This window comes from Mus pahari, chromosome 5 (assembly GCF_900095145.1).
Source record: "Mus pahari chromosome 5, PAHARI_EIJ_v1.1, whole genome shotgun sequence".
Classification (NCBI taxonomy): domain Eukaryota; kingdom Metazoa; phylum Chordata; class Mammalia; order Rodentia; family Muridae; genus Mus; species Mus pahari.
In genome coordinates, this window is record NC_034594.1 from 108290163 (window position 1) to 108307458 (window position 17296).

At 50.7% G+C, this 17296-nt stretch overlaps 1 protein-coding gene across 1 annotated transcript; it reads left to right on the forward strand.

The window, feature by feature from the left end:
* Window positions 1-4498: 4498 nt before the first annotated feature.
* On the forward strand, window positions 4499-15473 carry Fmod (fibromodulin). Its single transcript, XM_021198154.2, has 3 exons — window positions 4499-4828; window positions 7509-8495; window positions 13792-15473. The coding sequence occupies exons 2-3, from the start codon at window positions 7517-7519 to the stop codon at window positions 13941-13943; spliced, it is 1131 nt and encodes a 376-aa protein (XP_021053813.1). The 5' UTR covers window positions 4499-4828; window positions 7509-7516; the 3' UTR covers window positions 13944-15473.
* Window positions 15474-17296: the final 1823 nt, after the last annotated feature.

Below are 17296 nucleotides of genomic sequence, written 5' to 3' on the forward strand. Positions count from 1 at the left end.
TTGGGACTCCACAGTTAGCTCCATGAAGGGTATACGGATGCTACCGCTCACTGGCCACATCCTGGTGCATCTGAAGTGATGCTTAGAGAAATTCTTCCAGAAAAACTGCAGAGCTCCAAGGTGTCCTGAAATCACCCTACAGTCAAGAAGAGGGCAGACAGGCCCCCCGCACACAAGGATCTCCATGCCAAATAATTGCAATGTTTTTGGGTTCCCAAGCAGGTAAAGGTGAACTTGGACTGACACCGGCCAAGGACAGGTGACATCCTACTGAGAACAGTCTTAGCTGCTTCTTAGCTTGGACACTTGTGCATAAAGACCTTCAGAAAATTCTCTGACTCTGCAAACACTAAGACTCCACATCCTCCCACACTGAAACCAGGACCAAAGAACTTAATTCTCAGCAACCTCACAAGGTGCTGGGGGACTTCTGGTCATGAAGTTTCTAAGTGGCAGTCAGTGAACCACAAAGATGGCAGGGCATCTGCTCATAGTATAGTCGGCTCTTCTGGCAGCCAGGGTAGACGCAGCTCCAACAGGCCCTAGCTAGACCATCAGCTAAAGTAGGTGGCTTTGCTGAGGTAGTAGAGCTCACAGATATTCTCATGACCCATGCCCACCACTTGGCCACCTTGGCCAGGGAAGAGCAGCATGGGGCACTGGCCAGGAGGAGTCAGTTGTTCCCTTGCCCGGGGCCTACTGCCATACCTTACAACAACTCTGCCATACCAACAATGGGTTGGGGGCACAAGGAAGCTCAGGGTATCTCAGTGACCCCTGGTGCCACAGCCAAGACCCCCTCTGTCATCCTACACAGGCTGGCAGAAGGATTTCTGGAACCCTCCTAGGACTTAGAACTGAGGTCTTGCTCCTCTTCCAGATGAAGGAACGCAAGTCTTTCCACAGTTTCAGCATCACAACGGTCTCATCCTTCTGGGAAGAGCAGACAGTCGGAAGGCTCTTAATGAGCCCTCAGTGCCAAGCCGATAGGGAAAATATCTCTCCTGGAAACTTTTGGGGCACCGTTGTTTGTTGTACCAGTGTAACTGAGACTTTCCACTGAAAATCAGACTAGTTAAATTCCCTCTATGGCGTCAGGAGACTTCGGGGATAGGCCAGAAGGCCTGGATTGTGTTAGCATGGGCCGTCTTCCTACTGACCCCCTTAAGTCCAGTCAAGAGTCTCACTTGCATGCACTTTTGGTCTTTCCTCCAGTGCTGGGCTGTCTGGGATATCAAAGGCTAGGTCATTAACACGGGTCCCTTGGGGAGTAAAGTCAAGGGTTTGAAGCCACCACCTCTTGACTGGTGAGATTTGAGTCATAAGTAATTTCATCCCTCCGAGACAGGTTGGTCTAGCATCAGAAGCAATCAGCTGTGCCTGGTGGCTGTGGTTTAACCTGACCTTTTCTGGGAAGGAAAGAGATGGCAGTGGTCTGCACCCCTGGAAAATCTAATTGGCTGGAAAGACTAGAGTTTTCCTGGCCCAGTCAGTAATGGTTACTCCACCCAGGATTGATTACTGAAGACACTCCGTGGGTAGCCCAAAATTCAGTTCCGAATTACTGAATGCCTACTAAGTCCCTTGTATGTCCAGCTGGGGAAGAGGACACTGAGTGATTATTATGAACATATCTTTAGTTTGCATTAACTGGAGAGCATTGGCTCAACACCTTCAAGAAAACACCCATGTCATGCATGGAATCCTCACATGGGAGTCTCTCTGCATCCCAGGGGGCATATGTATGCTGTATTTGGCTTCCTATGTAGAGGACAAGCTCTGGGGTCCTACATCTCAGAATCAGAACAACAGAGTATCAGTTGAAGTAGAGATTAGAGCCTCCTATTGGAACCACAACAAGGCACTTTGGACAGTGCATGGTCCTCAGGAATTCTACCTCACAATCATCTGCTCCAGGCTTCCTGCAGGCCACCTCGGTGGGGGACTGAAAGCCAGGTACAATGCTCACTGCTCAGACACTTCTTTAACAGAGCTCACATGGGAAAGATTCCCCTTGATAACCCATCCCATGCTGATCTGCACTGTTAGTAGATGTAGTTTTTGTTGGGATGCTGGGATTTTATGAAATAAACATTTATACTTGGTAGGTAGATTTCCCAGAGCTATCTGGGCCCATCTAAGAAGTGTCAACTGTCTGGGCATGGTGGTGCATACCTTTCATCCCAGTGCTTGGGAGGTAAAGGCAGGTGGATCTCTGAGTTCGAGGCCAGCCTGGTTTACAAAGTAAGTTCCAGGACAGCCAGAGCTTCACAGAGAAGCGCTGTTTCAAAAGAGAGGGGGGGGGGGGAAGGAGGAGGAGCAGGAGCAGGAGAAGCAGGAGGAGGGAGAGGAGGTGTAAGAAGAGGAGGAAGAGTGGATAAAAGGGTCAAATAAGTCCAGTCAGCAAGACCCATGTCCACTGCTGTTCTCATTAATGAGAAAGTCACCTGTTCATTTTTCTCCTCACATTGACACCATTCCATCTTTTTCTCTTCATTTGTGTGTGCCCGTCTGTGTGCAAGCTGTGCATGTGCATATAGTGACTACAGAGACCAAAAGGAGGTGTTAGAGTTCCTGGAACTGATGCCACAGCTGTGAGCTGCCAGTGGCTGCTGGGAACTGAACCGCAATGCTTTGCAAGAGCAGGCAGTGCTCTTAACCTCTGTGCTATCCTTCCAACTCCTGATACCATTCTGTCTTACTGACAAGGTCAAACATGCTCTTATTGGGAGCATGCATTATCCTGAGGCCTCTGCGTCTCCATCACTTAGGACCATGTCTGATCCAGGGTGGATACTCTTCTTTACTAAATGTAAATAAAGTACACGTACAGACAGGAAGCCTGTCCCTCAGCCTCCTCTTATCCCTACACACTCTTATCCCTGCACGGCTTCAGCTCAGCAGACAGCTATAATTATTTAGTGTCACCATATGTGAGCCCGGTCCTGACAACAGAATGCCCGTCACCCCTCAACCCTGCCGACCTGCCAGTCTAGAGTCTTAGAAAGCTGTGTGCTGTGAAGTCATGTAGACTGAACTCTACACCCTTTACTCTTTGTGCCTCTTCCCTGACAGTCACCCTGCATCAGGAGTCCTGTTTCCAGGGCAAAGTGGCACAGTGGTCATTAAAAGAGAAGACAAATGCAAAACAGACTTAAAAAAAAAAAAAAAAAGACTTACTTATTTATGTATATGACTACACTGTCACTGTCTTCAGACACACCAGAAGAGAGCATCAGATCCCGTTATAGATGGTCATGAGCCTCCATGTGGTTGCTGGGAATTGAACTCAGGAGCTCTGGAAGAGCAAGCATGTTCTCCTAACCGCTGAGCCATCCCTCCAGTCCCTATAAAACGGACCCTTTAGAGTAGGGGACACGCCCCTTCCTGGCAGCCTTGCACTAACAACAGCTTGACCCAAAGCCCCATCTGCCCAGACACTTCTAAACTTTCCGAACACAGACTCTCTGAGAGTTTAACCTCTTTGTGTTTCTTTAAATTAAAGGGTGCTTCTTGAGTGTGGCTATGGGCCAGGAATTTGAGGAAAGAGAGTTAAGAGCTCATCTAAGCTAACTAGACTCAGTGTAAGCCACAGTCTCGTGGTTCTCGAGGGCTTTCCCCCTAGTCCCTCAATTCCAAATTCAGTTTCAGACCCAGTGAGGCCTGTCTGCCTCTTCATTGGAACATCTAAATGCCTTCTAACCTTACATACCCAAAGTATAACTCAGGTTTTCCAGTCTTCCGTCTCTTTCCACACTATATAGTGGTGCTACTGTCCACCTAAGGGCTGGATTAAAATCCAGACAGTCGTGTTTGACTTTCTCCAGCTCAGCAGGTAAGAGCACTGGCTGCTCTTCCAAAGGACCCAGAGTCAACTCCCAGCACCCACATAGCAGCTCACAATCCTCTGACTCCAGTTCCAGGAGATCTGATGCCTTCTTCTGGTTTCAGTGGGCACTGCATGTGAATGGCACACAGACAAAACACTCGTACACATAAAATAAAATAAAAGCTTGTCAGAGGGTAAATCAGATCCACTGAGTCTCTCTTAAAAAACACCGTTTTAAACATTTAAGCTAAAATCTTTTCTGTGCTCTTAAAAGCTCCCCACTGTCCAGAACCAGCCCGTCCCTCCAACTTCATCTTCCTGTGGCTTAGGTATTCCACATCTGTAAAGGCATAACAGCAATAGTTAGAGTCCCTGATTTTCCATTTGTTCCCGTGGCAGAAAGGCTTCAGTGGTCACCATCAACTTGAGCCAGTGCAAGCCCTCCTGCAGCCAGCATGCTCTCCCACACACTAGTCTGACATCTGGCTCCAAGGAGTGCTTGAGCCAAGAAAGGTAAGTACAGGCTCCCTGAGGGGATCAGGACTGCTGAAGGAGTTAAAAGGTTTTTTTCTCCAAACCTTGGCCCTCCCTCTCCTGTGTCTGCTTTATGGGTTTAATGAGAAATCCAGGCACCGCACAAGAGACGGCAGAAATAACTTCTGGGGCATCGCTAACTCATTCAGCAGCAAGAGACTTCAGGCTGCCAATGCTCCAGGGAAGATAACCCAGTGGAAAGAAGGTGGTTTTTACAGCCTGGGTCGGATGGAATTTTGCAGAGCTGAGTGTAAGCTCCGCCCCTTACAGGACTGAAAAAGCCAGCTTAGGCTCCTCAGCCCCTCTTGGAGATATTTGATTAGGAATTTGGGGGCGGGGCCCTGGCCTGGCACAGACTTGCACACTCTCCGTAGGCGCTCGCTCCTCTCTTCCCTCTCTGCCACATTCTCCAACCCAAGGAGGCCAGACAGAAGGACGTGGTCACTCTGAACAGTTCAACCCAAGGTAAGTGCGGCCCTATTCTTTAGGTTTGCTCCCCCGCCCTTCTATAAAGAGAAGCAAGGGGAAGGCAAGGCTGGGAGAAGAGTGGGCAGAGATGGGTCATCACTCCCAACTGGTCCATGCCTCCCAGGGATGCTGAAGAGATGTGACGGTAGGGGGCATGGGCTCCTGCATGCTCCCTGTCTCCTACAGCTCCCTGTGGGTGTCAGGGGCCTCTCTTTCACTGACATAAAAACATGAAGAAAATTGCAAAGCTTCTTGGTTGCTACCCATGAGTCGCAACATGCTGGGACTTGGGGCACTTTGGAGAATAGTCTCTGGATGTCCCAGAAATCTCTTAGAGAGGGGCATGGTGCCCAAATGTTAGAGGGCAAGCTTTGTGTATTTATGTGTGTTGTTGGAGTTAAGAGGAGAAAATAGAGAATTGATCCAAGGAGTCATGGATGGAGTGGTGGATAGGATATGGTTTTTAGTTTGACCTCAGCTCTGATAGGAGAGTTTCCCCAGACTGAAGAAACAAAATAGTGCATTTGTAGCTCCCTAGTCAGGATCCCCAAGTCTGAGAGAATCACTCCTGGAACCCTCACACTGAATAGAGGGTCTCCAGCATGACAAGGGACAGTTTAAGGGTGTGCAACCCCTGAAGCCACATTCTAGATTGGGTGGGGAAAGGACGGGCCTGCACCCCTACTAAGCCCTTCCAGCAGTCATACCTCTGAGAAGAGGCCACTGTGGCTGGGCATGGAGCCCCATGGGAAACTGAGCCTTGGAGAGGGAGGTAGTCCCCTTCTGCCAAACTGCCTCGTCTGGAAGAGGGACAAAATGGACAGAGGCTTAGTGTGCCAGCCTTCTCTAAAAAGCCACCTTGGTCAGTCCTGCAGCAGCCCAGGGCTGTGCATGGAAAAATGCTCTCTTGGCGATGGGCCGCTCCATCCGTCTTCTCTCCTGGCCCAAGTCAGGGACCAGCCAGCATCCTAGGCGGTGGGCAGTGGAGCCTGCTCCTCAGAAACACTGGGCCTCTTTGTTCAGGGGCTGTGGCTGCCCAGAGATGAGCCAGCATGCCCATCCTGAGCCATCCGGGGAGCCGTGGGATGAAAAGTCATAAGGGAACAGAAGGGCACTCCAGAGATGCTGCTCAGAAACGGAGTAGTTGGACTGTCATAGCTGGGTCTCTTCTCATCAATTCATAGGACTGTCCTGTCCACAGCTGCCAACCCCAGCACAGCACCAGGAAAGGTTCTAAATATTCTGTCTTAATAGTTGTGTCCTGGGAGGTCCCCCTGTTCCTGGGGACTATGCAGTGCACTGGCCATAGCAACCTGAGGTAGTTGAGTACCCAGGTCAAACACGACACCCCTGGCTCCCCACCATCTATCTACACCTGCAGATTCCTTCCTGGAGGCCCCAGCGTGCCTTGTTTGTCTTGCTAGCAAGCTCTAATGCAACAGACTCCTCAGCAGCATGGGTGCTAACTGAGCCTGGAAAGCCAAGTGACATCACTTGAAGGTCGTAGCTTAGAAGAGAAGAAGGTACACCTCGTATGTGGCGCACGCCTTTAACTCCAGCACTCAAGAGGCAAAGACAGGTGGAGCTCTGGGAGTTCAGGGCCAGCCTGGTCTATTTAGTGAATTCCAGAATAGCCAAAGCTGTGTAGGAAGACCCTGTCTCAAAAAGGGGGACAAAATGCCCCTCCTGGCTTCCCTCCATCCCTTCCATTTCTATTCCAGTTCTCGGTGCCCCTAATTCATTTCAATCGCCTCTCACATGGCCCCTGCCATCCCCATGGTGGGTGAGAGGAGTGTGAAGTCCTTCAGTCTTCAGGACCACAGAAGAGAGACGCAGGCCAGGCCAGACTCAGTACAGTCAGCCCAGAAGACAATCATTAGAGCCACACTGGGTTCCCAGTCTGGAAAGACTGAAGTCTGGCTACACACTCAGCCGCAAGCTGCTAACCAGTGCGTTTTTTTCTCACCCAGAAGACTCGCAGTCCATGGCCCTCTGGAGAATTTCCCAGACCTTGTGGTGGCCACAGGGGAACCACACCCTCCCACACACTCAGGACCACAAACCCCCAGGCTGCCCATGAGACCCAAAGGATCTTCAAGAAGTAGCTCAACTATTCCCTTTGGAAGTCCCCGTCCTTCCTGGAGGCTTCCTGTACACGGGAAAAACCAGGAGACTCTTGTCCTTGGACTCGCAGAAAAAATTTCCCTGCGAGTCCAAACTAGATGGGAGTTCAGACCTAAAAGTATCCCACCATATACAGGAAGGTATATAATTGGGGGAGGAGAAAACAGACAGACAGAGAGACAGTACTGCAAGGTTCTCAGCTTCAACAACAGACCCTCAGGGTGCTAGAGGATGCGAAGGACCTGCCCTTCCCCAAACTGCAGCCCACGCCTCTCAGGTTCTTCTCTAATCTCGGACTCTTTTCATGGCTTCAAGACCAGAAGCTAAGACACTGACCTTCCCCAGCTCCGCAGGCCCAGCTCCCCAGGTGTGCAGAGCCAGGAGGAGGAGGCACCGGGTAAGAGGGAGGCACAGCTCCTGCCCTCCAGTGTTTGACTGTAGTCACAGCATCATCATCTGTGTAGCTCAGAGCCTATGGCCAGCCTGAGCCACCCAACTCCTGCCTGCACCTTCACTCATGCCCCCTCTTGCTCTGTTCTCTCCCTTTCTACAGAGACAAAAATGCAGTGGGTCTCCATCCTGCTGCTGGCTGGGCTCTGCTCGCTTTCCCAGGGCCAGTATGATGAAGACTCTCACTGGTGGATCCAATACCTCCGAAACCAGCAGTCCACCTACTATGACCCCTACGACCCTTACCCCTACGAGCCCTCTGAGCCTTACCCCTATGGAGTGGAGGAAGGCCCAGCCTATGCCTATGGTGCGCCACCTCCACCAGAGCCCCGCGATTGTCCCCAAGAATGCGACTGTCCCCCCAACTTCCCCACGGCCATGTACTGTGACAACCGCAATCTCAAGTACCTGCCCTTTGTGCCTTCCCGCATGAAGTACGTCTACTTCCAGAACAACCAGATCTCTGCCATCCAGGAGGGCGTCTTTGACAATGCCACTGGGCTCCTCTGGGTCGCTCTACATGGCAACCAGATTACCAGTGACAAGGTAGGCAGGAAGGTCTTCTCCAAGCTGCGGCACTTGGAGAGGCTGTACCTGGACCACAACAACCTGACCCGGATGCCTGGCCCGCTGCCAAGATCCCTGAGAGAGCTCCACCTGGACCACAACCAGATCTCGCGGGTCCCCAACAATGCTCTGGAGGGCCTGGAGAACCTCACAGCCTTATATCTCCACCACAATGAGATCCAGGAAGTGGGAAGTTCCATGAGGGGCCTCCGGTCCCTGATCCTACTAGACCTGAGTTATAACCACCTTCGGAGGGTACCCGACGGTCTGCCCTCAGCCCTGGAACAGCTGTACCTAGAACATAACAACGTCTACACCGTCCCTGACAGCTACTTCCGGGGGTCACCCAAGCTGCTGTACGTCCGACTGTCTCACAACAGTCTCACTAACAATGGCCTTGCTACCAACACCTTCAACTCCAGCAGCCTCCTTGAGCTAGACCTGTCTTACAATCAGCTGCAGAAGATCCCTCCTGTCAACACCAACCTGGAGAATCTTTACCTCCAGGGCAACAGGATCAATGGTGAGCTCCCGGGGAGGGAGGGGACCCCTTGAATGCTAATGAGTATCCCCCCCCCCAAAAAAAGCATAGAGAGCCAAACAATCAAGTACACTGACCGCCAAAGGCCTGTAGTCAGCCAGGTGCACACTGGTCCTCCAGCGAGGTAAGAGAGCCGACTGCAAAGCTGGTTGGCTCCAAAGACCACATAGGAGAAGCAAGATTCAGTCTAAGGCTTTCACGGTGAGCGCATGGGCTGGGGGGAGGAGGGATGAAGACAGCATGGGGAATTGGTGGAAAGAACCCGCCACTTAACAAGTTGCTGGTCAGAGACAGCTAGGGATGCATGGTTTAGGAGCACTGAGAAGTGAGTTTAAAGAAATTTTAGAGCAGCAGTTCTCAATCTGTGGGTCGCAACCCCTTGCGGGGGGGGGGGGTGTTAAATGACCTTTTCTCGAGAGTCACATATCAGATATCCTGCATATCTAATTATGATTCATTACAGTAGCATGATTACAGTTATGAAGTAACAATGAGAATAATTGTATGGTTGGTTAAAGGGTCACAGCATGAGGAAGGTTGGGAGCCACTGTTCTAGAGAGATATTCAAGGAGAAGGAGACCTGGCAGTCTCTTCTGGGGCCTGCCTTAGGGGGCAGTTGGGCTGGTAAGAAGCCAAGGTCCCCAAGCATCCTTAACAGTCACCAGAGGATGCAGACTCTGACACACACACACACACACACACACACACACACACACACACACACACCTCCTGCCTGCACAGCTAGTCTCCTGTTTTGCTGTTTGTTTTTCAAACTTAACAAAAATGGGCAGCCCTCCCAGAACTAAATGTGGGACGTCCTGCCAGTTCTCCCTGGAGTCCTAGGAGCCCCTGGTGGCAAGGCAAAGGTCCTTCCTGAGGCAACGCGAGCCTGGCTACCCAGAAGCCTTGGGGAAAGAGCACAGGACTTCCCTGCATAGGCAGGACTACCCCCTCTGAGACAGAGAGATAAAAAATGAATTTCTGATTGACTAGCGGCCTTTCAGCCTCTTTCTAACACGTTAGGATCTCGTGGTCAGAGCATGCTTGCATTACCCCAGTGGCTTTTGATGTCTTGCTCTCAGCTGGAAAGTACAGGGCCAGCATTTGGTCTCCCTCCCTCTGCGGCTCAGTCCTCCGCTCTGGAGAAGGGAGGCCTGGAATGGCCAGGCAGTGGGCTCTGAAGTTCTTGCAGCCTGCTGAGAAGGAATGAGCCAACAAAGCACATGGAGACACTGTCCTGTCCTCTCCCTGGCTCCCTCTCTCTTCTCAGGGGACAGATCAGTCATTTAACAAGATGTTAACAGCCAGACAGCCTACATCAGGGGGAATAGGGAGGTTGCAATGGGCCTCTGAAGTCAAAAGCTATCTGTCTGGACCTTGCATTTGAACGGCAAGGCACTGCTACAGGAGTAAGAGTCGCTTTTACTTAAAGCCTCTCTTTTGGGGGAGGAGTCCTGTTAGTCCCAAGGTGACAATGGGAGTCATTTACTCTACCTTAAAGATGTCACACACGCACACACACACACACACACACACACACACAGTTTGGCATTTCCTCACAGCTCTATGTCCCACCCTGCAGTCCACCTGCCACCAACTCTGAATCCAGAAGAGCTATCCCATGAGAAATGTCACACCATAGGCTGTACCTAGTCCAAGTGTAACTCTGAACACGTGGCAGAAAGGCACTCTGGGAAGGAGCGTGAGAGACATTGCCTGACTCTCCACTCAGAGAGGTGGCAAGGACAGGCTTGTCACAGCGTCACGTCACCCTTATGTCTTTATGCAGAAATAGCCAGTCAGATACAAGGGAAGCCCTCTCCCAAAAGCTGATCGGAAAGTAAATTACTCAATGAGTTGTCCTGAGGTCCTGCAAAGAGAGCTCTCTGTTCAAACCCCTGGGAAATGTCAGCATCTACCCCAAATCCCTATGAGCCAGGTTTAGACCTAATTCCTTCCCTCCTGGTTATCGCTGAATCCCTCTCCTGGCTTCTCTTTAATAAGCAAGGTAACCCCATGCCTTATCAATCTCGAATTAGTAAGTACATGATCCAGAGGACCTGGTGCACAGTGTCACAGTCAACCCCTGGTAACACAGTGTCAGCTTGCCTTCTCGTTGCCTTTTGGAGAGTCGACAGGCATAGTCTGGGCACTTGTTTTCTGAATTGTCACCATGGGGACAGTAAAAGAAAAGCCATGTGCCAGGTCACCCAGACTAAGGAAGGTAGAAACCCCCAACTCCTGCCTTTTATACCTAAAGCCAGACATCTCTGATGGAGAACAGGGACAACCCAACTCTGATGCAGGAAATGGCTCCTTAGCTTGCCTGCCACACACTCTGGGAACCAGGAAGGAGGAATTCCTGCACTGGCAGTCAGTGACCATGTTGGGGTGAAGGTGTGGTAAGGGGGACCCAACAGAACAGGAGCTCCAGGCCTTCAGGAAACTAGACAGCACACACACACACACACACACACACACACACACACCTCCCTCCAATGCCTCCCTCAGCTTTTCCAACCTGGCAGAAGAGGAATGGTGGAGCAGACAGAGCTGTGGAATGTTAGTCGGAAGCTGTGGGATCCAATGGCGTGGGGCGGGATCGGAATTTGGAAAGATTCATGTCAGTATTTAATCTGGCCTGGAAAGATGTCTGCCGGGGCCTCCTGACAGAAGCCCTGACCTACTGTGGGCTTGAGGAAGGTGTGTGGAGGGGTGCTTTTAGAGCCCCCATGAATAGCTGATCTAGATGCTGTGTCTAGTGGCTCACTGGTATGGGAGCTTGGATGTTAGCACAGTCTGCAGACTCTATGTCCGGACTTCTGGCTCAGTCCTAAATAGGACTGAAAGTGGCAAATGACGTTCAGCCACCTCATGTGCCCCTGTCCCCTGTACATAACAGACCTGAGCCCCACCTGCGCTATACCCACTCAATCTACTCCCAAGGACCAGGAAACATCAAAATGCATCTCACTGTATCTCAGTGACAAGGCATGGGGGTTGCTGTGCTTATTAAAGAGAAGCTGGGAGAGAGATTCGGTGATAACCAGGAGGGAAGGGAAGCATCAAAAAGCATCTCAGATCTGCTCCTCCTCAAAGTATATTTCACAGTCCCACTCTTCCAGGACCTAATTTTTCTCCAGGCCTGAATTCTGTGTTTGCGGGCAGTGCAACGTGGTTTGCTATTCAGCATGCCAACCCACTTCGGGCAGTTCTTAATGGAGACTAAAAGCAACTGATGGTATTAATTCAAAACCACGTTCCTCCACAGCCTCAGCCTTTTGTGCCTTCTTTCTTGGGAACCTTCATTTCCACATTCCCTCCTTCTCCCAGGAGGAACCCCTATTGTCTCTAAAAATTGGGCTAGCTACTACAGATCAATTCTGATTATAGTTCCAGGCACCTCTGCGGGATGAGGGAAGTCTCTGACGGGACAAAGCCAACCCTATTCTACACTTGGCTCCCAGCTGCCAGCACGGTATCTGTGAGTGATGGTCACGCCAGACCCTGCCCCTCCTGCCACCTTATCTATACCAGATCACAGAAAACGACGAGAGTGGCCTTCTAGGGAGCCAAGTGGAAGGAAGGCAGCCCTGACAGGCTTTATGGCTTCCAGTGAGAACTCCTGCTTTCGCTTTTGGAGTTTGAACTGGGATCTTGATTATCTTCTTTTCCTTTCGAGTCACCGAGGGTAGCCGGTGGTGTCATCCGAGAGGACAACAGAGACAGCTGTGGAAGCCTCCTGTTGAGATGACCCAGAACTACAACATCTGTTTCATGGCTTAGGGGGACTCCTCTACAAAAGAGTCCCCAGAGACTTCTGAGAGTAAAAACAGAGACCACAGCCTAGGGGGATGGCTCTGTCCCTGTCCCCACCCCACCCCCAAATTTAAAGTTCAAAATCCTCAAAACCTACAAGGTCTTGTGGGAAGGACACACAAAGACACTCAGGGCCCTTGAAGTGCCCGTGGAAGTGGGGAGTTAAGGGATAGGGCTACAGAAGCTGGAACATTCCCCTGGTGGTGATGACAGCTTGCCTATAATTCTAACCTCGGAAGACAGATGATCCCTAAGGCAAGATAGCTACTTGCCGAGAGCAGAGAGCCCAGCAAGCTCTGGGTTTGACTGAATGACCTTACCTCAGCGAGGGAAAGCATTGACGAGGAACCCTGACGTGAGCCTTAGGCCTCACATGCATACATGCACACATACACAGGTGCTGCAGCACATACAAACATGATACATACATGTGTGTACCACACACACACATGAAAACTGAAAAGAAAAAAAAAACTAAGTATAAGAGGCAGGCTACAAGGTGTGGTGGTACATGCTGTGATAGCCCACACTCAGGAGGTCACACAGGAGAATCTGGGGTCTAAGGCTGTGCTTAGCTACATCATAAGTTTGAAGGCGGTCTGGACTATATGAGACCCTTCTCCCAAAGTAAAAAAAGGCCTATGTAATCATACAAGGAGGCAGGGGGATTATTTGTTTGATTTTGTTTGGTTTAGGATGCTTTTTGAGATAGGGTCTCTCTGAGTAACCCTGGCTGTCCTGGAACTCACTGTGTAGTTCAGGTTGGCCTCGAACTCACAGAGATCTGCTTGCCTCTGCCTGCCTAGTGAGGCTAAAGGGCTTCTGCCAGCATGCCTGGCTATTTGACTTTGGCATTTCCAGCCCGCCCTCTCCTTCTAGTCTGAAGGCTCTGACACCCAGACACTCATCTCTAAGGCCAGGATTTCTCTCTTTCATGTCCTACTACTTTCCGTACCTGCAAAATGACAGGAAATGTTCAAAAACAGTGTAAGCCCCCCCCCACCCCGTTCTTGCAGAGGCGTTCTTGCAGTGCGCTGCCATCAGCAAAGCGGTCCTTCCAGAAGCAGCCAAGCCTTTAGAGATGCTGTGAGCTTCACCTACCCTCTGCTGCCCCCTGCTGCCTACAGACAGGAAAAAAAAAAAAACAAACAAGGCCTGGTGGGAAGGACACCGAGGACTTTTGGGGAGCAAAGCAGAGGGGGAGTAGGGGAGTAAGAGGTTGAGCTGGGGAGGCTCACACTTCCCTAGCGTGCTCTGTTCCCAGAACGGTCCCCAACGATGCCAATCCGCCTGACTCCAATTCCAGAATACTTCAGCCCCCGACTCAACTCTTCCACCCCACCCCCACCCCAGTCTTTATTCTTTATTTCAGCGGATTCAAAGGGGCCCTCTGTGGCCACTTTGTATCTGTTTCCTAAGCTGAGTTTCTCCCACCCGCCCACCCTTCTTGTCCCTCCAGAGTTCTCCATCAGCAGCTTCTGCACGGTGGTGGACGTCATGAACTTCTCCAAGCTGCAGGTGCTACGCCTGGATGGGAACGAGATCAAGCGTAGCGCCATGCCGGTGGACGCCCCACTCTGCCTGCGCCTCGCCAGCCTCATCGAGATCTGAGGGGCCTCGCCTTGGGCTCCTGGCTCTGGGCTCCCGGTACCGTGCCCCGGGCTCGGGGCACATGCCCTGCCACCCCGCTGCATTCGGCTTGAAGGTCTAGTTTGGCTTTTGCTGGATGGTCTGGGACAAGCATGTGACAGAAGTCCATAGGATCTTATTCAATCTCCTTCCAACAGGCAAAGTTAGGTGGGATCAGGGGCCAGGCCAGTTTCTGCAGGGGACGAATTTGGTAGTTAAAAATAAAAAATAGCGATAGAGTCTAGCCCCCAAATCTTCTTGCTTGGACAGTAGCATATAACCAGTTCCAATCTGACTTTTTTGAGCTGTGTTCAACAGCATGGCCAGCTGCTTCTGCAGTTGCACTGGGCTCCTACTCCCTCAAGATACCACAACACGCCTCTTGCTCAGCCACCTCCTCCAGCCCCAGCTCACCCCCTCTGCCCTCTTTCACTGGGGCCTCTTCTAACGTCTTAGGCAGTCAGGAGACACCCACACCCTAAGGGTACACTCTTATCTGAGGCTAAACGGATGGCTAAAATCATCACACACTTACCCCAACCTCACCTGTTTAAAGTCACCATATTAAATAGCATAATGATGAGCTGTTAGCAGAGGGGATAACCGGCTCTATAATGGAGGATCTGTCAGAGGAGGGAAGGATCCAGCGGTCATTATCAGTATCCATTATAAGATGGGGAAGGGTCACACCTCAGAATAGCAGAACTGAAGGGGCAGTCCCCTCTCCGGTTTCATCTGACCCAACATGATCTGCACCCCTTCTTGGGCTTTTAGTATCGAAGGGGCAAGTGTGGTTTCTCATGTTTTCAAAACATGAGAATGAGCCTCTGCCTTTGATCCAAGTGTGAAGGTTACACAAATGGCAGAGGCAGACTCCACCCGCCGAGGACCGACCCGCTAACCCAGACTAGGGAGTGATCTCAGTAACCCGCTTGTCCATAATGCTAGAGCATTAGGAACCAGCCCTGTGGAGATGCTCACTAGGGGGCAAGCAGCCCTGGCCAGGCCCAAGTCCTGCCAACACTGGACCTGGCGTCCCTCTGCTTTCACACCATGGAGCCCACCTCATGCCCAATGGTGCCTTGATTTGTAGTTTGTCTGAGAGCAACCCCATCTTCTCCTTTTTACAGGTGATGTTGCCTAGGTACAACCAACAGGTTCTTCTAGTCCCCACTGGGATAGAGCCCCCTGGGTAGTGAGTGGCGAGAACCAGCCTGAGGTGGGTCTCTGCCCAGATGCTTAGACCCCGACTCTGTGTGCAGTTAGGAGTTTCTCTGGGAAGGACAGGGGGGTGGGGTGCTTAGGCCGTGCTATGGGTTCCAGAACCTAAAATCCACAAAAGCCAAACCAGCTTGTTTCAACCAGGAAGTGCCACCTGCAGAGCAAGGCTGCCCTGCCCAGGGCTCTTGGGAAGCACCTGCATGCGTCACCACCCTGCCTCTGAAGAGCCCTCAGCATGAAGCAAGCGTGAATGGTGGCTAACCTAACCAATAAAGTTATTTTATAAGTGCATCTGCGAGGATGGAGTCGTTGGTAGCAGCCCTCAGCATCACCTTGGGGCACCTAGTCAGCCACACAGGCCTTGAACCGTGTCAGCTCTTTTTAAAAAGTAGTCTATATAAAAACTCAAGTTAGCAAGTGTTGTGGTATGAAAGCTCCTAGATTTATTCTCACTATTTACACACTCATTTGTCTCTCAAGAGAAAGAAAAACTGGGTTTGAGGGCTGGGTTTTGTTTGATTGTCGTGTATCTGTTATTGTCATTGTTTGCCCTACACACACACACAGAAACACACACAAATACACATACAAACACACACAAACACACATAAACACTCACACAAACACATACTTACAAACATACACAAACACACACTTATAAACACATAATACATTCAGGCAAACAAACATACAAACACACAAACACATACAAACATACACACAGACACATTATAAGCACATACAAACATACACACAAGCACATTACAAACACACACACATGCAAACATTGACACAATACACATATAAATATACACACAAACACATAAATACACACAAACACATGCATACAAACATACATAAACACATAAACAAACACAAATACATACAGGCAAACACACACACATGCAAGCACACACACAAACACACATACAAACACACACACACACACACACATGTGCACACACATTCTGCATGCTTTTCTTCCTCGCCTGTCAACCTAGTAATTCTGGACCTGACTGAACCTGGGTATTATTGCCTTAATGTCTGCTGTCCTCTAGAGGCACCTGCCAGAAACTGAATGCTGCCCCACCATGCACAACCCACCTGGTTCTGGAAAAACTAAACCCGAGTGGAGCCGCCTACCTACTCTCTGCTTCTCTCAGAATGGGTCTCTTAAAACCCTTCTGGTGCCGGTGCCAAGCTAAACACTTAACATTGCCTTGAAGTAATGAAGCTGCACTTGTGGCTTCCAGTCAGGGAAGAAGGGAAGTGGCTGAAATGAATATATGCCAAATTCTGACTGCCCCAACTCCAAAGTGAGCTGACGATGCTCTGGAGCATATTCTATGATGGAATGTGGGGATGTGTGAGCCTTGAAGATCTGGCACAGGGACGTGCTGGAGAAGGAGAGGGGAAGGGACACTTATGGAGGGGTCTACCACAACTGCCTTCCAAAGTGTGTGGCAAAAGGCTGTTCACATCACAGCAGACCAGGAAGCAGAGAGCATCACAGGAAGCAAGCTCCGGATATGTCGTTCAAAGGCACACTCCTAGGACCTGCCTCTGCCTAGACCCTACCTCCTGATGGTTCCATAGCTTCCCAAAGCGGCACCACCAGCTGCAGAACAGGCCTTCAAACGGGAGCCTGAGAAGGACAATCCCAGCCATCAGAGCCCACCCCCAGCCTCCAGAGGTTAAAACAACGCTTTAACCTAACTTCAAAAGCACACACACACACACACACACACACACATACACACATGCACGCATGCACACACACGCATGCACTCATGCACGCACGCGCGCGCACACACACACACACACACAACCATAAATATATACTTATGAGGCCCTATGAGTCAAAAGGGTGCTGCCCGGTCTCAGTCTGTAGTCCAGGGGGAGCACCCTGTTCCTAACGGAGGAATGGGGATGTAAGGGGGAGAACTGGAACTAAAGCAAACCCAAATCCCAGCAGGGGGAATGTCAACCCATGCCCAGCATTTAGGACAGCATACATAATGTGACTTCCAATGGGCTTTGGCTGCCCTGGCCATGCCCTTACAGTGCTTGCAGTGCACATGGTCTCTTTATTTGAGTCATGCTCCTTAGAAAGT